General features: G+C 39.5%; 1 protein-coding gene and 2 pseudogenes across 3 annotated transcripts in view; 1 reads left to right on the forward strand and 2 right to left on the reverse strand.

The window, feature by feature from the left end:
• The window catches only part of LOC309644701 (large ribosomal subunit protein eL19 pseudogene), a 93,082-nt pseudogene that overhangs the window by 41,556 nt on the left and 27,196 nt on the right, over nt 1-24,330 (reverse strand). The window lies entirely within an intron of this gene.
• On the reverse strand, nt 5-14,144 carry LOC309654924 (T-cell surface glycoprotein CD1b-1-like). The gene is given in 6 exon segments (XM_082449536.1): nt 5-11,640; nt 11,644-11,810; nt 12,028-12,258; nt 12,832-13,031; nt 13,163-13,649; nt 13,904-14,144. Coding segments are annotated over 6 exon segments (1,263 nt in total). The 5' UTR covers nt 13,965-14,144; the 3' UTR covers nt 5-11,523.
• Nucleotides 22,767-24,319, forward strand: LOC309645082 (signal transducer CD24 pseudogene; annotated as a pseudogene). Its single transcript has one exon. The product of its transcript is annotated as a signal transducer CD24 pseudogene (transcript).

The following is a 24,330-nucleotide window of genomic DNA, read 5'->3' on the forward strand; positions in this document are numbered from 1 at the left end:
ATTTATTTTTTAAAAAAAGAATGGTGGAGATTTCTTTTAATATTCCTCTCTGAGTGATAGAAAAGGCAAATCTACAAGTATGCATAAGATTTGAACAACATAATTAATAAATAAGACAACTGAAGATGGCAGAAGACTAAGATGTGGAGATCACCTTCCTCCCCACAAATACATCAGAAATACATCTACATGTGGAAAAACTCCTACAGAACACCTACTGAACGCTGACAGAAGACCTCAGACCTCCCAAAAGGCAAGAAACTCCCCATGTAACTGGGTAGGGCACAAAAAATAGAAAAAACAGAGACAAAAGAATAGGGATGGAACCTGCCCCTCTGGGAGGGAGCTGTGAAGGAGGAAAAGTTTCCACACACTAGGAAGCCCCTTCACTGGCGGAGACTGCGGGTGGCAGAGGGGGGAAGCTTCAGAGCCATGGAGGAGAGCGCAGCAACAGGGGTGCAGAGGGCAAAGTGGAGAGATTCCCGCACAGAGGATCAGCACTGACCAGCACTCACCAGTCCGAGAAGCTTGTCTGCTCACCCGCTGGGGTGGGTGGGGTCTGGGAGCTGAGACTCGGACTTTGGAGGTCAGACCCCAGGGAGAGGACTGGGGTTGGTTGCGTGAACACAGCCTGAAGGGTGCTAGTGTGCCACAGCTAGCCGGGAGGGAGTCCAGGAAAAAGTCTGGAGCTGCCAAAGAGGCAAGAGACATTTTCTTGCCTCTTTGTTTCCTGGTGCACGAGGAGAGGGGATTAAGAGCACAGCTTAAAGGATCTCCAGAGACGGGTGCGAGCAGTGGCTATCAGCACGGACCCCAGACACGGGCATGAGATGCTGAGACTGCTGCTACAGCCACCAAGAAGCCTGTGTGCAAGCACAGATCACTATCCACACCTCCCCTCCCAGGAACCTGTGCAGCCCGCCACTGCCAGGGTCCCATGATCCTGGGACAACTTCCCTGGGAGAACACATGGTACACCTCAGGCTGTTGCAACATCACGCTGGCCTCTGCTGCCGCAGGCTCACCCCGCATGTTGTACCCCTCCCGCCCCCTGACCAGAGTGAGCCAGAGCCCCCAAATCAGCTGTTCCTTTAACCCCATCTGGTCTGGGTGGAAACAGAGGCCCTCAGGCTACCTACACGGAGAGGCAGGGCCAAATCCAAAGCTGAACCTCAGGAGATGTGCGAACAAAGAAGAGAAAGGGAAATTTCTCCCAGCAGCCTCAAGAACAGCGGATTAAATCTCCACAATCAACTTGATGTACCCTGCATCTGTGGAATACCTGAATAGACAACGAATCATCCCAAATTGAAGAGGTAGACTTTGGGAGCAATGATATATTTTTTTTTCCCTTTTTCTCTTTTTGTGAGTGTGTATGTGTATGCTTCTGTGTGTGATTTTGTCTGTATAGCTTTGGTTTTACCATTTGTCTTGGGTTCTGTCTCTCCATTTTTTTTTTTTATTTCTTATTTTTAGTATAGTTCTTAGCACTTGTTATCATTGGTGGATTTGTTTTTTCGTTTGTTTACTCTCTTCTTTCTTTTTTTTTATTACTTTAAAAAAATTTTTTAATAATTATTTTCTATTTTTTATTTTAATAACTTTTTATTTTATTTTATTTTACTTTATCTTCTCTTTCTTTCTTTCTTTCTTTTTTTTTTCTCCCTTTTATTCAGAGCCATGTGGATGACAGGCTCTTGGTGCTCCAGCCAGACGTCAGGACTGTGCCTCAGAGGTGGGAGAGCCAAGTTCAGGACATTGGTCGACAAGACACCTCCTAGCTCCACATAATATCAAACTGTGAAAATCTCCCAGAGATCTCCTTCTCAATGCCAAGACCCAGCTCCACTCAATCACCAGCAAGCTACAGTGCTGGACACCCTATGACAAACAACTAGCAAGACAGGAACACAACCCCATCCATTAGCAGAGAGGCTGCCTAAAATCATAATAAGGAGACAGACACCCCAAAACACACCACCAGACGTGGACCTGCCCACCAGAAAGACAAGATCCAGCCTCACCCACCAGAACACAGGCACTAGTCCCCTCCATCAGGAAGACTACACAACCCACTAACCAATCTTAGCCACTGGGGCAGACACCAAGAATAACGGGAATTACGAACTTGCAGCTGGCGAAAAGGAGACCACAACCACGGTAAGTTAAGCAAAATAAGAAGACAGAGAAACACACAGCAGATGAAGGAGCAAGGTAAAAACCCATCAGTCCTAACAAATGAAGAGGAAATAGGCAGTCTACCTGAAAAACAATTAAGAATAACGATAGTAAAGATGATCCAAAATCTTGGAAATAGAATGGAGAAAATACAAGAAAAGTTTAACAAGGACTTAGAAGAGCTAAAGAACAAACAAACAGTGATGAAAAACACAATAAATGAAATTAAAAATTCTCTAGACGGGATCAATAGCAGAATAACTGAGTCAGAAGAACAGATAAGTGACCTGGAAGATAAAATAGTGGAAATAACTACTGCAGAGAAGAATAAAGAAAAAAGAATTAAAAGAATTGAGGACAGGCTCAGGGACCTCTAGGACAACATTAAAGAAACCAACATTCGAATTATAGGGGTCCCAGAAGAAGAAGAGAAAAAAAAAGGGATTGCGAAAATATTTGAAGAGATTATAGTTGAAACTTCTCTAATATGGGAAACGAAATAGTTAATCAAGTCCAGGAAGCACAGAGAGTCCCATACAAGATAAATCCAAGGAGAAACATGCCAAGACACATATTAATCAAACTATCAAAAATTAAATACAAAGAAATATATTAAAAGCAGCAAGGGAAAAACAACAAATAACAGACAAGGGAATACCCATAAGGATAACAGCTGATTTTTCAGCAGAAACTCTGCAAGCCAGAAGGGAGTGTCAGGACATACAAAAAGTGATGAAGGGGAAAAACCTACAACCAAGATTACTCTACCCAGCAAGGATCTCATTCACATTTGATGGAGAAATTAAAACCTTTACAGACAAGCAAAAGCTAAGAGAATTAAGCACCACCAAACCAGCTTTACAACAAATGCTAAAGGAACTTCTCTAGGCAGGAAACACAAGAGAATGTAAAGACCTACAATAACAAACCCAAAACAATTAAGAAAATGGTAATAGGAACATACATATCGATAATTACCTTAAATGTAAATGGATTAAATGCTCCAACCAAAAGACATAGACTGGCTGAATGGATACAAAAACAAGACCCGTATATATGCTGTCTACAAGAGACCCACTTCAGACCTAGGGACACATACAGACTGAAAGTGAGGGGATGGAAAAAGATATTCCATGCAAATGGAAATCAAAAGAAAACTGGAGTAGCAATTCTCATATCAGAAAAAATAGAATTTAAAACAAAGGCTATTACAAGACAAAGAAGGACACTACATAATGATCAAGGGATCAATCAAAGAAGAAGATATAACAATTGAAAATATTTATGCACCCAACATAGGAGCACCTCAGTATAGAAGGCAAATACTAACAGCCATAAAAGGGGAAATCGACAATAACACAATCATAGTAGGGGACCTTAACACCCCACTTTCACCAATGGACAGATCATCCAAAATGAAAATAAATAAGGAAACACAAGGTTTAAATGATACATTAAACATGATGGACTTAATTGATACTTATAGGACATTCCATCCAACAACAAAAGAATACACTTTTATCTCAAGTGCTCATGGAACATCCTCCAGGATAGATCATATCTTGTGTCACAAATCAAGCCTTGGTACATTTAAGAAAATTGAAATCATATCAAGTATCTTTTCCAACCACAATGCTCTGAGACTAGATATCAATTACAGGAACAAATATGTAAAAAATACAAACACATGGAGGCTAAACAATACACTACTTAATAAACAAGAGATCACTGAAGAAATCAAAGCGGAAATCAAAAAATACCTAGAAACAAATGACAATGAAAACACGATGACCCAAAACCTATGGGATGCAGCAAAAGCAGTTCTAAGAGGGACGTTTATAGCAATACAATCCTACCTTAAGAAACAGGAAACATCTCAAATAAACAATTTAACCTTGCACCTAAAGCAATTAGAAAAGAAGAACAAAATAAACCCCAAAGTTAGCAGAAGGAAGGAAATCATAAAGATCAGATCAGAAATAAATGAAAAAGAAATGAAGGAAACAATAGCAAAGATCAATAAAACTAAAAGCTAGTTCTTTGGGAAGATAAACAAAATTGTTAAACAATTAGCCAGACTCATCAAGAAAAAAAGGGAGAAGACTCAAATCAATAGAATTAGAAATGAAAAAGGAGAAGTAACAACTGACACTGCAGAAATACAAACGATCATGAGAGATTACTACAAGCAACTCTATGCCAATAAAATGAATAACATGGAAGAAATGGACAAATTCTTAGAAATGCACAACCTGCCGAGACTGAACCAGGAAGAAATCGAAAATATGAACAGACCAATCACAAGCACTGAAATTGAAACTGTTATTAAAAATCTTCCAACAAACCAAAGCCCAGGACCAGATGGCTTCACAAGCGAATTCTATCAAACATTTAGAGAAGAGCTAACACCTATCCTTCTCAAACTCTTCCAAAATATAGCAGAGGGAGGAACACTCCCAAACTCATTCTATGAGGCCACCATCACCCTGATACCAAAACCAGACAAAGATGTCACAAAGAAAGAAAACAACAGGCCAATATCACTGATGAACATAGATGCAAAAATCCTTAACAAAATACTAGCAAACAGAACCCAACAGCACATTAAAAGGATCATACACCATGATCAAGTGGGGTTTATTCCAGGAATGCAAGGATTCTTCAGTATACACAATCAATCAACGTGATACACCATATTAACAAATTGAAGGAGAAAAACCATATGTTCATCTCAATAGATGCAGAGAAAGCTTTCGACAAAATTCAACACCCATTTATGATAAAAGCCCTGCAGAAAGTAGGCATAGAGGGAACTTTCCTCAACATAATAAAGGCCATATATGACAAACCCACAGCCAACATCGTCCTCAGTGGTGAAAAACTGAAACCATTTCCACTAAGATCAGGAACAAGACAAGGTTGACCACTCTCACCACTATTATTCAACATAGTTTTGGAAGTGTTAGCCACAACAATCAGAGAAGAAAAAGAAATAAAAGGAATCCAAATCAGAAAAGAAGAAGTAAAGCTGTCACTGGTTGCAGATGACATGATACTATACATAGAGAATCCTAAAGATGCTACCAGAAAACTCCTAGAGCTAATCAATGAATTTGGTAAAGTAGCAGGATACAAAATTAATGCCCAGAAATCTCTTGCATTCCTATACACTAATAATGAAAAATCTGAAAGTGAAATTAAGAAAACACTCCCGTTTACCATTGCAACAAACAGAATAAAATATCTAGGAATAAACCTACCTAAGGAGACAAAAGACCTGTATGCAGAAAATTATAAGACACTGATGAAAGAAATTAAAGATGATACAAACAGATGGAGAGATATACCATGTTCTTGGATTGGAAGAATCAACGTTGTGAAAATGAGTATACAACCGAATGCAATCTACAGATTCAGTGCAATTCCTATCAAACTACCACTGGTATTTTTCACAGAACTAGAACAAAAAATTTCACAATTTGTATGGAAACACAAAAGACCCCAAATAGCCAAAGCAATCTTGAAAAAGAAAAATGGAGCTGGAGGAATCAGGCTCCCTGACATTAGACTATACTACAAAGCTACGGTAATCAAGACAGTATGGTACTGGCCCAAAAACAGAAATACAGATCAATGGAACAGGATAGAAACCCCAGAGATAAACCCAAGTACATATGGTCATCTTATCTTTGATACAGGAGGCAAGACTATACAGTGAAGAAAAGACAGTCTGTTCAATAAGTGGTGCTGGGAAAACTGGACATCTACATGTAAAATAATGAAATTAGAACACTCCCTAACACCATACACAAAAATAAACTCAAAATGGATTAAAGACCTAAATATAAGGCCGGACACTTTCAAACTCTTAGAGGAAAACATAGGCAGAACACGCTATTACATAGATCACAGCAAGATCCTTTTTGACCCAGCTCCTTGTGAAATGGAAATAAAAACAAATCAAACAAATGGGACCTAATGAAACTTAAAAGCTTTTGCACAGCAAAGGAAACCATAAACAAGATGAAAAGACAACCCTCAGAATGGGAGAAAATATTTGCAAATGAAGCAACTGACAAAGGATTAATCTCCAAAATTTACAAGCAGCTCATGCAGCTCAGTATCAAAAAACAAACCCAATCCAAAAATGGGCAGAAGACCTAAATAGACATTTCTCCAAAGAAGATATACAGATTGCCAACAAACACGTGAAAGAAATCTCAACATCATTAATCACTAGAGAAATGCAAATCAAAACTACAATGAGATATCCTCTCACACTGGTCAGAATGGCCATGATCAAAAAATCTACAATAAATGCTGGAGGGGGTGTGGAGAAAAGCAAACCCTCTTGCACTGTTGGTGGGAATGTACTTTGATACAGCAACTATAGAGAACAGTATGGAGGTTCCTTAAAAAGCCAAAAATAGGACTACCGTACGACCCAGCAATCCCACTACTGGGCATATACCCTGAGAAAACCATAATTCAAAAAGAGTCATGTACCACAATGTTTATTGCAGCTCTGTTTACAGTAGCCAGGACATGGAAGCAACTTAAGTGTCCATCAACAGATGAATGGATAAATAAGATGTGGCATATATATACAACGGAATATTACTCACCCATAAAAAGAAACGAAATTGAGTCATTTGTAGTGAGGTGGATGGACCTAGAGTCTGTCATACAGAGTGAAGTAAGTCAGAAAGAGAAAAACAAATACTGTGTGCTAACACATATATATGGAATCTAAAAAAACAAAAACAAAAATGGTCATGAAGAACCTAGGGGCAAGATGGGAATAAAGACGCAGACCTACTAGAGAATGGACTTGAGGACACAGGGAGGGGGAAGTGTAAGCTGGGACAAAGTGAGAGAGAGGCATGGACATATATACATTACCCAATGTAAAATATATAGCTAGTGGGAAGCAGCCGCATAGCACAGGGAGATCAGCTCAGTGCTTTGTGACCACCTGGAGGGGTGGGATAGGGAGGGTGGGAGGGAGGGAGACGCAAGAGGGAAGAGGTATGGGGATATATGTGTATGTATAACTGATTCACTTTGTTATAAAGCAGAAAGTAACACACCACTGTAAAGCAATTATACTCCAATAAAGATGTTAAAATAAATGAATAAATGAAAATTAATAAATAAGACAATTGACATACTCACATTTTTTAAATTTACCAACAGAAAAATATGTATAATTTTTAAGTACACATGAAACATTTATTCAGATGAATGCATAAAGAAATGCGGTATATCCATACAATGGAATATTATTCAGCCTTTACAAAGAAGGAAATCCTGCAATTTGCAACAACATGAATAAATCCTGGAAGACATTATGCTTAGTGAGAGAAGCTAATTACAGAAGGACAAATGTTGCATGATTCCACTTATATGAAGTATCTAAAATAGTCAAATCCATAGAAGCAGAGAATCAGATGGTAGTTGCCAGGGACAGAAGAAGGGAGAAATGGGAAATTGTCTTCTAATGGATATATAAATTTTCTGTTAGCAAGATGAATAAGTTTTAGAGATGTGCTGTATAATATAGTACCTATAGTTAACAGTATGGTATTGTGCACTTTATCCTAAGAGGATAGATCTCATGTTAAGTGTTCTTACCAAACAAAAACACACACATAGCAACACAGGAACTATTTGGAGGTGAAGGATATATTTAGTACCCTGGTTGTGGTGGTGGTATCATGGATGCATGGATGCATGTGCAAACTCATCAAGATGTCTACTTTAAATTTGTGCAGTTTTTTGTACATCAGTTATACCTCAATAATGCTAAAAAGACGACATGTTCCTTAGAGGACATTTGGAAATGTCTGAAGATATTGATATATTGGTTATTACAACTGGGGAGGTGTTACTGGCATCTAGTGAGTAGAGGTCAGTGACGCTGCTAAAAATCCTACAATGCAGTAGACAACACTCCATAACAAAGATTTATCCAACCCAAATTGTCAATACTGCAAAACTTGAGAAATTTTTAGATGAGGGGTTCTTAAAATTAAATGTGCATCCAAATAACTTAAAAGGCTTATTAAAACACAGCATTCTAGTTCCCATTCCAGGATTTCCTGATTCAATAGGTCTAGAGTAGGGCCTGAAAATGTCTTTGTGTAACAAGCTCACAGGTACTACTGCTGCTGCTGATTCATAGTCAACACTCCAAGAAACATACTAATCAGGGCCCTGGCCTGTAGCTGAGGGTGCAGTGAAGCATAGAAAAGCATGCCTACCCTATAAGATGAGTTGGAGTTCAATGCATCCTGGAGAAATAACCAGCTGTGCCAATGCAGAGGAGAAAAAACTATGTTTTCAGTCATTTCCTACCCTGCCCAAATCCTAAAGTCAATATTGTCCTAAAATGTCCAGGTGGCAGAACGGCTTCCAGTACCACTGGCTTCTCCAAAACTTCCGCTTACTCTGACTTCCCTTTCTAAGTCCAACAAAAAATATACTCAAATTCTCACCCTCTGATGTTTTAACTAAAATGAGTTTGGATTTTTTAAAATGGAGTTTCTATAAAACTACGGAATAAGCAAAAGAATGAATAAGTGTAAATGAAAGTCAAAGATATAATTGAATTGATAAAGCACAGATATCAAAGATTCTGAGAGCAAGAACAGCCCTCTTGACTCATTTGCTTGAATATTTAACAACCCACCTGCACTATTACCCCTCACCCATCCTGCCTTTCATTCATTCTCACTGAAATATGAGGAAAAGTCCTTTATGGATGAATTTTTATAGGTAAACTATAGTTACAGTATGGGCACAAGTGGTTTTCTCCAGAGGAGTTCAGGGCAGAAACAAGGAGAGCATGATATGTTTTTCTATGTGAGAATATTTTAGTAAGAGGAAAATCTAGAATATCGAAAGAGGAAAAAAGAAGGAAGGACATGATTTTGGAAAAAAGACCACTAATGTGGCAGTTATATCAACTCACATTATTTTACTAAACAACTACATATGCAAGTAAGAGATCTTGCCTGGGATCCACCTAGAGCTAGCCCTTCTCTCAAGGAACTTATAAGTAGAAGGAAACGAAAAACAAAAAGAACTGCAATGTTGTGGGTACAGAATAAAGTGGACCTCAGCATAACACTAGTCGAGGGAGGGTTACTTCCACTGCAGCACTATGGAAGGCTTCCTGGAGAAAAGAAGCTGCTCAGCTGATGCTCACGGTTAGAAAATCATCCCAGCAGAGACAGAGAAATTATGTTAAAAATACTCAGCATCTCTGCAAATACAATTACCTCAACATAATTATAGTTAGCTCACTTTGACAAATGATATTTCAGTAGAAGGAGAAAAAAAAGTTTTAAAGTAAGAAGCCAAAATGATGTCACTGTTAAGTCATGTACATCATTTCATTTATTCTGAGGTACATTCTTTCTCACGTCTCACATCCAAGAAATCTGAGTGGATCCTACTACTGATATTGTCTCATAATAAACGTATGATTTTTATTTATTTTTCTGCTAGTATATAAATTATGATTTATCTTACAACCTATAGGAACTCTGATTTGATCAAATCTGATGATTATTTGATGGAAGATGATGAAATTGACTCCTGGGCTGACAGCTTGAGCTTCTGGGCTCCTGGATACTTATTCCAAATGGAAAAGGAGACATGGTGAAGGCTCACAAGATAGTCTGATAATGACCTGTTAAGAACACAAGCAGTCAGACAGAGAAGGACAAATATCGTATGATATCACTTATGTGTGGAATCTAAATAAATGGTACAAGTAAACTTATTTACAAAACAGAAATAGAGTTACAGATGTAGACAGCAATCTTATGGTTACTAGTGGGAAAGGGAGGGAGGGATAAATTGGGAGACTGAGATTGACATATACACACTATTATATATAAAATAAGGACTTACTATATACAACAGAGAATTCTACGCAATATTCTGTAATGACCTACATGGGAAAAGGATCAAAAAAAGAGTGGAGATATATATATATATATATATATATATATATATATATATATATATATATATATATATGACAGATTCACTTTGCTGTACAGCAGAAAGTAAAACAACATTGTAAATCAACTATACTCCAATAAAAATTTTAAAAATAAAATAAAATTTTAAAAAAGAACACGAGCAAAAAAAACATCGTTCTACATAAGAGATATTTGTACACCCATGTCCGTAGCAGCATTATTCACAATAGCCAAAAGGTGGAATCAACCCAAGTTCCCACTGGCAGATGAATGGATAAACAAAATGTGTTCTACAGTCTTAAAAAGGAGAGAAATTCTAATACATACCACCACATGAATGAATTATAAGGACATTATGCTAAGTGGAATAACCAGTCACAAAAAGACAAATAGTGATGATTCCACTTATATGAGGTAACTAGACTAGTGAGATTCATATAGACAGAAAGTAGCATGGTGGTTGCCAGGACCTGGGGGAACAAGGAATGGGGAATGTGGTCTAACAAGTATACAGTTTTAGTTTTTCAAGATGAAAAGAGTTCTAGAGATTGGTTCACAAAATGTGAATGTACGTACTACTACTAAACTGTACGTTTAAAAATGGCTAACATGGTTAAGTTTTATGTCATGCATATATTACAATTTTTAAAAAATAGATTTACATAAAGATGTGAGTTGGGAAGAAAGGGGAAAGGTTCTGGTGGAAACATTGAGGCTAAAGGGATGTAATATAAAATTAACGGAAAGAGTGAAAGGATGGACAAAAAAGAAAGATTAAAAAGGAAAACTCACCAGTGCCTCAAAAACCATAATGCAAGACATAACAAAAGGAGCAAAGAGGGCACTGATATTGCCAAAAATATCAAGCTGAGGGAAGGGAGGTGTTTTGACAATTGAGAGAAGACGCAGGGATGTCATTTCAAACACATTCTCCAGTTCTCCTGGCTTTGTTACCCACCTGAGTGTCAGCACCACCATTACCTGCTTCTGATGCATGGGCATCTGTGATTCTCTCTCTCATATTCCTGGATATCATATATTCACAGCCACCCTTTGTCTCTCCCTCTTACCCCATCCTACCCAGTCTATAAGTCCTTCATTCTTATCTCTTCTATACCTTAGATCATCTATTTTCATTCCTCTTGGAACTGTAGTCCCAAGGAATAAATCTCAACCTCTGTCTCTCTGTCTCTTTTTCTCTCTCTGACTCTCTGTCTCTCTCTCCTTCCCTCTCTCCATTCCTTTCTCCCCCTGTCCCTCCCTATCTCATCCATCAAATCCCTCCTTTTTCCCAGTCCCTCCCTCTGTGCTTGAGGACCATCTCCTCCCATTCCCAGCTGGGACCCATGCCTTACTCACCCCAGTAGAGGATGATGTCCTGGTCTCCTAGACTGCTGTGCTTCACTCGGCAACTCAGGCCAGTCTCCTCCCCAGCCGTCACATTCAGGGTTACTTGGAGATACCAAGTTCAGTCAACATTGGGCAAGACATCTCCTTGCTGAGTGCCAGACTGCTCCCGCTCGCCCCTCATCCACATCACCCACACGGGTTTTGGGTAGAATCCTGAGACATGGCACACCAGCAGCAGACGGCCAGGCCCAGGACTGGGGCCACTGGACAGCCAGGCCTCAGGCTTCACTGGGGCAGGAAGGGGTAGGAAGTGTGTCAGGTTATGACTCTAATCTAGAGGATAGGAACTCAGAAACTCACAAGTTTAGACAGTGACCTCTTCCACTCCTTTGGAAACCAAATAATTTATTGACTAAGCCCCTCCCTTAGATACCTCCTACTCTTGAAATTAAAGAAAGTGGTGGGAAGTGAAATAGAAAAGTTCTGGGGAGAGAATAGGACTAACCTTGCCTCTGCAGTTCCACCTTCCCTGCATCGAGGACACCCAGGAGATATCGAGGGCAGGTTTCTGAGAGGAGCATCACTATGGTACCCCAGATCAATGGTACTGAGTAATGAGTGTGCAAAACCACTGCGCCTTGCTGCTGCCCGCTGGTGCAGGCACACATGAATGATTCTTTATTTTCATGAAATTCAGTCCTCCTAAAGCTCCCCTCAAGAAGCTTCCTATGGACTTCTCAGAAATGCAGCTCACAGCCTACTATGCCCTGGATCACAAAGGGGTCTAGATACAACAAAAACAGAGACAAAGTTATTAAAAAGCAAGCAAGAAAGAAAGGGATGAAGGGGCTTCCCTGGTGGCACAGTGGTTAAGAATCTGCCTGCCAATGCAGGGGACACGGGTTCGAGCCCTGGTCCGGGAAGATCCCACATGCTGCAGAGCAGCTGATCCAGTTCGCCAAAACTACTGAGCCTGCGCTCTAGAGCCCGTGAGCCACAACTACTGAGCCCATGTGTCACAACTACTGAAACCTGCATGCCTAAAGCCCATGCTCCACAACAAGAGAAGCCACCACAGTGAGAAACCCAGGCACCAGCAACGAAGAGTAGCGCCCACTCTCTGCAACTAAAGAAAGCCAGCGCTCAGCAACGAAGACCCAACACAGCCAAAAATAAAAATATATAAATACATAAATAAATAAATTTATATTTTAAAATATTGTTTAAAAAGAAAAGGATGAAGAAAGGACGTGGGGCTTTGGATTTGGGGGATGGGAGAAAGGTCTGAGATGTGAGATGACTCAAAAACCAATTGCAGTATTCAGAACCTTTTCAGAAAGAAGAGCATTGGGGAGAGGTATGCATGTCATAAATGGTGGAGATGGTCTGTTGTAAGGCTGTAGGGTGGGCATGAGGAGAGAAGGAGAGCAGCATGTGATGGAATCAGGAGTGCAGCATTCCAGGGTGAAGGGGAGAGTTACATTGAGAGAAGGGATCAGGCAGGAGATGCTTGAGGAGACGGATTGGAGGAGGAGGAAGTCACACTTCAGTTCACTCAGGCACAGAGTGGAGAAGTGAGGGCTTTGTCCTTGGGGTTAGAGAGAAGCCAGTTATGCACAAACAAACCAGGAGATGGTTACAAAGGGGGACCTTCATTTATCACACTGGAGTGCAAGAAACAGGAAGAATCTGGGATACTTAGTGGAGGTGTGGAGTCAGAGTTGGAGACTACTCTGGAGAAGTGTGTGCATGCAGTTGGGTAAAGTGGGAGGACGGGACCAAGATGCAAGAGAGTAATAGCCTTAACCAGGAGAGAGAAAAACCGTTGAGAATCTCCCCGGAGCAGAGGACTGTACTCACATTCAATCTGGAATTTACTGGCATAGTCCTGCACTTCCTGAGTGAATCCAATGAAGTAGGCTCGGAATAGGTCCTCCAGCTCAATCAACTCCGCATCACTGAAGTTGCCCTTGGACCAGGGCTTCAGGAAAATGGCAGTGTCCGAGTCACTATCCCAGCCATGAATCTGAAAATCATCCAACCAGCCTGAGCCTTGAGTTTGTGCCCAGGTGCTGTTGGCAAAGGTCGAAATCTGGATAACATGGTAAGAGGTTGGCCCCTGGAAAGCTATGGGTGGTGGAAGCATAAGAAGAGTGAGGAGGAAGAGAGAATCAGGATGAAATGATAAAGAACCCAGAGTCTGAACAACAGCACAGAGCCTAAGACATTTGCCTTCCCCAAGGCTTCTAGCTCCATCCCCAACCTCCAGAATGGGGGGAGAGGGCTGGAGACAGGAGGGCCCTGACCCTTAGTGATAGGTGCAGCATGCTTTCATCCAGACCCCCTGCACCTGTTCTGGGAACTGCCAGAGTTACTCTTACCGTCTTCATTGTCACCACCTGGGACGACAACTGCTAGCAATAGAAGTGGCAGAAGCAGCATTTCATTGGGAAGTAGAACTTCTGACCCTCAGAGCTGGTGTTTGATCTCTAATTTCAGCAAACCTTTTTCTCAATACTCTATAATGATTTCCTCTCTCTTCCAACTGACAAATCTCTTCCTCACCCACACCCACACCCGCACGTCACAGAAATACTGTGTCTTCCACAGCTCTGTGCTCCCACTCTGCCTCTCATTTCCGCTCCAGCCCTTGACTTGTAGATTTTTTTTAATGTCTCTGGCTTCCGGCTGTTCTCCTTGACCTCAGCTTCCTTCATATTTATTACCTTGGAAAAGCTCCCGTGTGATATTAAAAGGTTATTTCACCTCCCCAATCCTTTATTTCCACATCTGTTAAATAAGAGGGTAATATTAAACAATTGCTCTGCTTCGAGTCTCTTAATCTAGAAGAATTCCTTTGATTTATACATCCAGCTCGACCTCCCTCTTCACTGCCCCTTTCCTCTGGCACTTTGTCATGACCTCTTCCCAACGTTCTCAATGGCCCCTCTTTCTTATCTCATCCCTCTTAACTTTTCTCTCTAACCCACATTAATGGTTGTTGAGTGTGGTTGTGTGTTGACAATCATTTACATGCATGCAAAGCATTTAAATCACTGCTTTAGTGTATTTGGTTCTGGAAACCAAATGCCGGAATTAAATATGACAAATACTGCAGTTTATATTCCGAGAAAAGTTCTCTCATACCATAGCTATTTCTGAGGTTGAAAATTACATTCTACTGAAACTGAGCAGGACACTGTGATACCCTCCTGAGCACAAAATCTTTTCGTCCCATGTTTCTTGTTTGTAGAAAATAGGCTTCATTCAGCCTCCTTTACCTTCGCAGAGTTCCAAAAGGCAGATTCAAATCGTTGCTAATCAGGGAAGGGAGGGAATGCAGAAAAAGGAGGAGCAGCCAAGAAACAATAGAGCAGCCCTGGGGAAGTGTCCTGGTTCCACCTCAAAGAATATACATAACAATATCTTTGACTTCTTCTGCAGGAAATAAGGCCACCACCCCAGGTGGAGGATGGCAACTTCAGGCTGAGTACAAGATTCTTGGAACACCGCCCTGCTACCTCACAACCAAACAGAGGAAAGTCACACACCCTGCATCCCTCCCCCCAGATTTTGCCTATAAAACTTTTGCTCAACCAAAGTTTGCCCATTTTTGGCAGGCCAGTCAACCCTTAATGCTTCAGGGCTCTGATCAGAAACCTAGGTCCAGACCAGAGAAATGATGGCAAGTAGGCATGGTTTGCTATAGAAAGACAGCATGGATGTTCAGAAACAAGGAAGGGATCTTCTTGTTGATGTAAAAAACAGGGTAAATGGTATGAAGAGAGGAAGGACTCTTACTGTTTGGGTTGCTTCTGGACCCACATTGAGTTTAAATGATGGAAGTTTATTGAATAGCTAGATCACTTCCAAATAAAATAAGATACTGAAACATTAATAACAAACATTGGTTTCCCTTTGCAGAGAAAATAAGGGACAATTGATGAATATGTTTGGTGCCACCCTGAGATATTCTCTATAAGAAAGCACATTTTGAGAAATTATTGTTGGTATTTATGTTTAGCAATCTACAGAATGCTAATATGAAAGACAGTTCATAATTGCCTACTTGTTAGTTTTCACTAGAAATTAAGGTTTTTAGAGTTGAGGATTCTAATTTAAACATGTAATTAAAGCTACTAAATAAGGGAAATATTTCAGTGTGCCGGGAAAGGAAGATTCATGTTTTCAATTAAAGAAGGTATGAGGAATGGAACTGCATTTTGTTAAAGGGAAAAAGGGCAATTTTCTCCTACAGCTGGTGGTTTCTGAATGGAAAAGAAAATAAGGGACAAGGTGATATGGATACAGAAATTTGTAGAATGTTTGTGAAAGGGAATACTGAGAAGAGCTGTGAATCTCAGGTTTCTCTAAGATTGGATTAAATTTAGTTGGGTAAATGGATTTTGTTGTAAGTGGGCTGTTTGGATTTGGTTTGCATTTGGTTTCTCTGTTAAGAGAACAAAGTTTTCTTGGAATGCTGCTTTTGATAACAAATTGTGTGAATTTCTTTGCCTTTAAGTGATCTGTATTTGCTTTTGAAATCTTTTCACTTTGGTTAAGTGAATAAGTATTGTCTGCCAGATTCTAAAAGTTTGACCTCCAGCTACTTTTGAGATGCTTCAAAGTAGCCCTGAGGCATCTCAGAGAAATATTAAATTAACTCTGATTACCTGGTGTGTTAAATTACAGGGAAAGCATTGTCAAATGAATGATAAGCCTTCTCAGGTTATACTGTATGGATAAATGTTATTAATACAGATATTCTAAAAATTACATGAAATTCCTAAAAATCTGGTATGTCCTGATAAAATGTTACCAGTCATAATTCTGGTTATTGTAACCAAGTTTCTTTACTGATTACATCATAATCAGGTGTTTAACCATGACTTTTAAATCTTTCTGTCATTTAAAGACAGTTATTGTTGTACTCTGATGCTTTTGCCAAAGTGCTTTATCTTCAAGAAGATTCATAGGAAGAAAATTTTGACAAGTACAAGTCTCTGATAAATTTCAGATTATACCACTGAACTGGGTAAGAAATTAAAGAATCCTGATGGAAAACCTGGTGGCTTCATAAAAAGTTAACAAAAGGATTAGTTACTGAGTGAACTGGTGAATATAGTTATAATGTTTATGGGTTTTTGTCTGGAATATTACTGGTTTTGATCTATGTTTTCCAGATATAGGGAAGCCCTTCCCTTCAAGCTACTATGACTTAACAGCAATTGGGTAAATTACACCTCTATGGATAGAATTGAAATGCTATTCTTTTCTCTCTGCCTGGTCTCTCCAGAAATAGGAGAGTCTTGGGTTCTGAGGAGGCTTATCAAGTGAATGGGAAAAACTATCTCCTGGCATGTGCAAGAATTTTGATATTTTGGAGACCTCTAGAAAAGAGAAGTCCACTGAGGCAGAATCTGATGGCAGGCCTTTGGCATGGATTTCCTGGCCTTGAGAGGCCTTTGTGGGAATTCAGTCTGAGACTCCTGAGGAGTTCCACCAAAGCCAGTGTGGAGGAGCCTATGTGGTCAATAGACTGGACTTATTTTGGAAACAAATTAGTCTTGATTTGGCTGTGTTTGTTGGAGATGAGGGTAATTAGGGAGAAAAATAATATGTTTCAATAGATATTAAATTCTAGTTCTCTTAAAGCTATTGTGTTAAGCACACTTTTGCCTTAATATTCAGGAGGACAAGAAAATTACCTAGTAGAGTTATCACAGAGTATAACTACTCATGATGTATGACACTGCTTGCTTTAAGTCTATTGCTAAAAGCACATGTACAAATGCTTGTGTGACAAATGGGTGATATAGATATAATATATATATATACATATATACATATATATATATATATATATATATATATATATATATATATATATAGCCTCTAAAATGTTTCCCTATTAACATACCTCTGAGATTGTTCACAATATCTGATCAGTTTTCCCCCAATGTGGATAACTAGGCAAATATAAAGGAGGCCTAGGACCCCAGCTGCTGGCTGGGGCAAGCAGCTGACTCACCCCAGCATTGAGGAATGGATATTTTGATCATCAAAGTTTTCTACTGAAAGACTTACAATCAAAAGTTAAAATGATGGAAGAATCTGCACACATTGAAGTATGGGGAAGTCATTCTGGCTTATATATGGTTTAACTTAAACTTTACTGACCAAAGTAGCCTGTTTTGTGACCTTTCAGACATGCATTGTACACCTACTTTGGCCATTGAGGATAAAAGTGCATTTGAAAGTCAAAATAGAGTAACCATGGTTCAGACATCCAAGGTAATACTAGGTGGCCATTGTGGATGTGACCTCCGATATGTTCCTGGGTTGCTGAATTTTCTGAGCTGTGTCAGACTAGGGGACACCACTAGCCATTCTCAAAGCAGTGTCTGCTGGCAGCTAGTAGCTGCAGCTTTACATTTTCAAGGTTTCCTCTTGTAACAATTAAATTTTTAGACAATAAGATTCTGTAGATCAGATGTTGGCAGAAAAAAAGGAGACTGTGTAGCGGCCAATAGCTCCTATTGTGTATATGTTAATACAACATCAGAAGTTAAAACCTACTTAGATAAAAGACTGGCTATCTGGCTACAAGTCTCCCCAAGGTGCTGGGTCCAGACTAGGTTTCAGGTTTATTCTCCTGATTTCCTCAGGGAATGAGATCTGTTTTCTCTCTTAAAGTTAGTTTGAATTGGGTCTGTTGCACCAAACTGGCGGACCAAGGGATTGAGGTCTTAATCATACCAAACTCAAATCCAGGACTTGGAACTCAGGGATATTTATAATTTGGTGTCCCTTCCCCAAACTGAGGCAGGACCACGCCCCATTTCAGCAGGAAGTCCCCAGAGTGGTTGTCCTCATGTTCTCTGAAAGATTTGGGGAAGGTTGAAAGACAAGGTGGGATTGGAAACCAAGTCCCCCTACACCTGAGTTCCTCTGCTGAGTTTATGATTAACCTCTATACCCAATATGTTATTCCCTTTCTTATCCAACACCTGTTCTCTTCAATATTGAGAAGTATTAAAGAAAAGGGGGATTGAAACTGAGCAGGACCCTGGGCCTCCTGGGCATGAAAGCCTTTCTGGCCCCCATTTCTTGTTTGTAGAAATTACGTTTCATTCAGCTCCTTGACCCTCGATGAATTCCAGAAAGCAGATTCAAACAGTTGTTAATCAGGGAAAGGATAGAATTCAGAAACAAAGGAGGCGCAAGCAAGAAGCAATAGGGCAGCCTTGGGAAAGTGTCCTGGTTCTGCCTCAAGTAATATACATAAAAATATCTTTAAGTTCTTCTGCAAGGCCCCCACCCCAGGTGGAGGATGGCAACTTCAGACTGAGCACAAGATTCCTGGAACACTGCCCTGTTACCTCACCACTGAACAGAAGAAAGTCACACACCTTGCACCCCAAATTTTGCCTATAAAAACTTTCCCCCAAAAACCATCAGGTAGTTTGGGGTTTTTCAGCATGAGCCACCCATTCTCCTTGCTTGGCCCTGCATAAATCTTTCTCTGCTCCGAACTCTGACGTTTCAGTTTGTTCGGCCTCACTGTGCATCAGGCACACAAACTTGTGTTCTGTAACACTACTGGTATATGACCTTCTTTTCAGTAGTTCTTGACCTTTGGAGCTGCCGCTACTGGCAGAGAGTTCTTACAACATTTGGAATTTCCTAACTTTTGAAAGCAATCAAGATATCTTTTGTTAGTTAATGAAGTGACTTTGGAAAACCCCTATATAACCTAAGGGTGGGTGCTGGTTGTCAGTGGAGACAATCATGTGATTGGAGGGTTGGAACTTCCAGTCCCACCCTCTGACATCCAGGGAGGTAAGAGGGACTAGCAGTTGAATTTAACCCTATAGCCAATGATTTGATCAATTTACCTATGTAATGAAGCCTCCAAAAATAACCCAAAAGAATGGTGCTTTAAGAGCTTTCAGTTTGGTGAACACATTGAGGTCAGGAGAACAGCAGGCTTAGAGTGGCATGGAAGCGCCACCACCTTACCCCATTTCTTGCCCTTTGCATCTCATCCATCTAGCTCTTAACTATCCTTTTATAATAGGTGATCTAATAAGTAAATGTTTCTCTAAATTCTGTAAGCCAGTCTAGAAAATTAATCAAATCTAAGAAGGAGGTCATGGGAACCTCCAATCTATTTGTGACTGGCAAGCCTGATTGCCCCCCACAGTCTTGTAGGTCTGAACCCTTAAACTGTGGAATCTGATGCTATATCCAGGTAGATAGTGTCAGAATTGAATTGAATTATAAGACACCCAAGCTGGTCCAAAGTGTTGCTTCTTGGATGTGTGGGGAAACCCCCTCCCTCACACATTGGAACTGGGTGATCAGAGTCCTTATATCACAACAGAATAAATGCAAAGAGAGTAGAAGGAAGGAGATAATAAAGAAAATGATATGATCATCGAAATAATCAACGACTCAAAACATAGTTTTTGAAAAAATTATAAAATTGATAATCTCCTGTCAAGATCAGAGAGAGAAAACAAAGAAGAGAGAGAGAACCGATTTCTAAGATCTGGTTAAAAAAGGCAGGGTACATAATTATGAACCCTATAGACATTAACATGATAAAAAGAAGATATTATGCACAAGCCAACAGTAAATTAGAAATCTGAACAACTTGGACAAATCCTTTAAAAACATAACTTACCAAAGAGGACACAAAGAAATAGACAATTTGAAAAGAGTTATTTTTATTTATTTATTTTTTATAAATTTATTTATTTTATTTTATTTACTTTTTTTTTGGCTACGTTGGGTCTTCGTTGCTGCACGTGGACTTTTCTCTGGTTGCCGCGAGCAGGGGCTACTCTTCATTGTGGTGCACAGGCTTCTCATTGTGGTGGCTTCTCTTCTTGGGAGCATGGGCTCTAGGCATGCGGACTTCAGTAGCTGTGGCACACGGGCTTAGTAGTTGTGGCTCGTGGGCTCTAGAGAGCAGGCTCAGTAGTTGTGGAATACAGGCTTAGTTGCTCCATGGCATGTGGGATCTTCCTGGACCAGGGCTTTTACCTGTTATCTCCTGCATTGGCAGGCAGATTCGTAACCACTGTGTCACCAGGGAAGCCCCATTATTTTTATTTTTAAAAATTAACTGAAATTTAAAACTCCGTCCCCCCCAAAAAACTCCCAACACATAAGTCTTCACTACTGAATTTTACCAAATATTTATTTTAAAAATAAATATATAACAGAAACTCTCCCAGAGAATAAAAACAGAGGAAAGATTTCTTGACTTGTTTTAGGAGGTTAAAAACCCTCAAAATACCAAAGAAATTATAAGAACTAAAAAACATTATAAACAAAATATTAGCAAACTGAATCCACAAATACTTTATGAACAAGACAGATAAATGGCAAAAACACAATTTTGTTTTACCATTTGAGAGTCAATAAGTGTGACTCACAACATTAAAAGGAAAAAAAAATATGTAAAAGATTTTGTCATTTCAAGCCCTAATGAAATTCAGTAGCCAGCCATAATAATAATGATAATAAAAAACATTTAGCAACTTTGAAAGTGTTCTTAATCTAATAAAAAGTATACATGAAACACTTGCAGCAATTATCATAGCTAATATTAACTCTTGAATAATTCTTATCCAATACAAGTAAAAAGATAAGAATGCCAGATGTCAATTCTATTCAACAGTGTACTGCTGTTCATAACAAGTGCCATTGGGCAAGAAAATGCAATAAAAGAGATCATGAGGATTGAAAAGAAACAACTGGAATTTTCATACCTAGAGCTGTCATGATAGTATGCATAGAAAATCCAAAAGGACCTACAGATAAAATATTAAACTTAATAAGTTAATTTAACACAGATACTGGAAACAAGGACAAAATATTTTTTAACATATTCCTATAGATTAGCAAAAACCACACAAACACATACACATGCACACAAACTCTCATATAAAAAGAGTTGACAAGCCCTTATATTCTGAGACTGAAGATCTGTTTTTGAAAGTCAATCATCCAGAGGTCATAGTTAAAGTCATGGGTAAATTAAGGTTTTCCAAGGTAAGGACACAGAGGAAAATCACAAGTCCAAGAAACCACCTTTGAGGGATGATGACTTGGGGGAGGAAAGAGAATAAGAAGAGTAAAGAAAACAAGGAAAGATAATAACAATGTGGAAAAGCTGTTACAAGACATCAGAAAGCATAGTAATATCAGAATTTTTAAGCAAGTAAATATTCTAACTCAGTTCTTTTAAAAGGAAGAATGAAATCTGTTGTGCTCATATAACTAAAATATCCAGAGGTAGGTCAGTCTCCACATGTGGTCTTTGGCTCTGTCATCATTCTGTTCTATTTGTGAACTTCATTCCTGGGCCAGCTTTACCTGTGGAACAAAATTCTATAGCAACTTGGAGTTTTGAAGGCATCATACCCCTGAGACAGAGTCCCTCCTTCCTCAACCACCAATTATAAACTATTGCTTTATTTAAGTGGGATCACCAATTATTCCAACTAAGTGCTGAGGTGGGAGGTGAAATTCTGTTCATTATCTTAGACCTTGGTTCTCATCTGGGGTCAATTTTGCCCCTGAGGGACATTTGGAAATGTCTGGAGATATATTTGGTTATTGTAACTGGGGAGGTACTACTGGCATCCAGTGAGTAGTGGCCAGGGATGCTGCTAAAACTCCTGCAGTGCATTGAACAACCTTCCATAACAAAGAATTATGCATCCCAAAGTGTCAACAGTCCAAAGCCTGAGAAATCTTTACACAAGAGTTTCTTAAAATTAAATGTTGATCTGAATAACCTAAAAGGCTAATTAAAACACAGCATTCTAGTTCCCATTCCAGGATTTTCTGATTCAGTAAGTCTAGAGTGGGGCCTGAAAATGTCTTCATCTAACAAGCTCACAGGTACTACTCCTGCTGGTGGTCCATAGTCAACACTCCAAGAAACATTCTAATCAGGGTCCTGGCCTGTAGCTGAGGGAGCAGTGAAGCATAGGACAGCATGTCGGCTCTATAAGATGAGTTGGAGTTTAATGCATCCTGGAGAAATAACCAGCTGTGTTAATGCAGAGAGAAAAAAACTATGTCTTCAGTCATTTCCTACCCTGCCCAAATCCTAAAGTCCATGTTGTTCTAAAATGTCCAGGTGGGAGAACCGCTTCTAGTACTCCTGGCTTCTGAAAAATTCCACTTGCTCTGACCTCCCTTCCTAAATCCCTCAAAAAATATACCCAGACCTTGCCTGCGCCCGCCTGGAGCCAGCGGTCCTCCACGCACCCCGCATCCAGTGAGATGCGCTGCGCACCGGCAGAGTGGACATGGGCAGAGAGATGGTGGCCAGGCTCAGACTGGGGCTGCTGCTTCTGACACTGCTCTTACCTACGCAGATTTATTCAAATCAAACAACTGTTGTAACACCTTCAAGTAACTCCTCCCAGCATACCTCAACTGCCCCCAATCCAGCGAACGCCACCACCAAAGCAAATGACTGTGCTCTGCAGTCAACAGCCAGTCTCTTGGAGATCTCCATCTCCCTTCTACATCTCTACTGTTAAGAGACTCAGGCCAAGAAACATCTACACTTCCCCATCCTCTAAACCCAATTCAGATGGCATCCAGACATCCAGTATGACAAGGGAAAAAAAAAAAACAGGTCTTCATTGAATTAATCTGCTAGTTCCACACCTTATTTTATTGACAGAAACTGTTGAGGATCCCAAATTTGATTGGTTTGAAGAGCATGTGAAGCGTTTGCCTAGATGATGAATGCTAATATTAAATCTGCTGGAGTTTCCTGTACAAGATGAAGAGAGACAACATCCAAAATTAGTTAAGAGATGTTTTCCTTAAATGTGGCTTAAGAAGTATGGACACATAAAACTCTACCTTGAAAGTGAGAATAGATTTTATCTTACTTAGAGATAAAGAATGGGATGTAGAACAGAGATTCAGTTTTCATTTGGCTCATTAAATTTATAGGGCCATAAAACAATGAGGTAAAACAGAAAGCTTCTGTGATTCTATTTATATGTACATTAGAAGGAACTTCCAGGTGCTACTGTAAATCCTCAATGTGTTGTTTCAGCAGTACTAATTTAATGCTGGTGTACCCTAGAGAAAATTTTATGTTAAGCTATCACTGTTCTCTTGGGAACTGAAATCTTTCCCTTGGGGTTTGGGTTTGACATTGCCTTTGAATTTTTATATAGTCATTGATATGTACCAGGGCAATGATGGATTGGAATCTACCCCAAATCCAAGCATAATGAGTACATTTTGCTTCTATACTTATCAACTATTCTTATTCAAAAAGAGCACTAGATTCATTTAGCTAAACAGATAACAAAGAGTAGAATTACATGGATCTCAACTAATTTCAAAATGCTTTTTATTTCTGCATATGTCGAATACTTTTTACAGTTTAAAAAATGATCTGTTTTGCAGGTAAGATTGACAAATCTTGAAATTAAAAAAGCAAATATGTGAAGGAGCTAAACTATAAATCAAATATATTTGGCAAGGGAAGACTGGAAGCTTGCTTACATTAAATTCAGAAAAACTTTTATACTCTTTTCTGTAAATACTTTTTTTTAAACTGAATCAGAATAGCCACATTTGGAACACTTTCTGTTATCAATCAATATTTTTAGATAGTTAGAATCTGGTCCTAAGCCTAAAGTGGGTTTGATTTTGGAAAGTAAATCTTTTCACAACTGCCTTGATGCACGGAAACCTTTTTAAAAATAGACACTATCTACGTCTTTTGTTCCCATGATCACACACTGATTCTTAG

The sequence above is a fragment of the Balaenoptera physalus genome (assembly GCF_965194825.1).
Source record: "Balaenoptera physalus genome assembly, chromosome: 1".
Classification (NCBI taxonomy): Eukaryota; Metazoa; Chordata; class Mammalia; order Artiodactyla; family Balaenopteridae; genus Balaenoptera; species Balaenoptera physalus.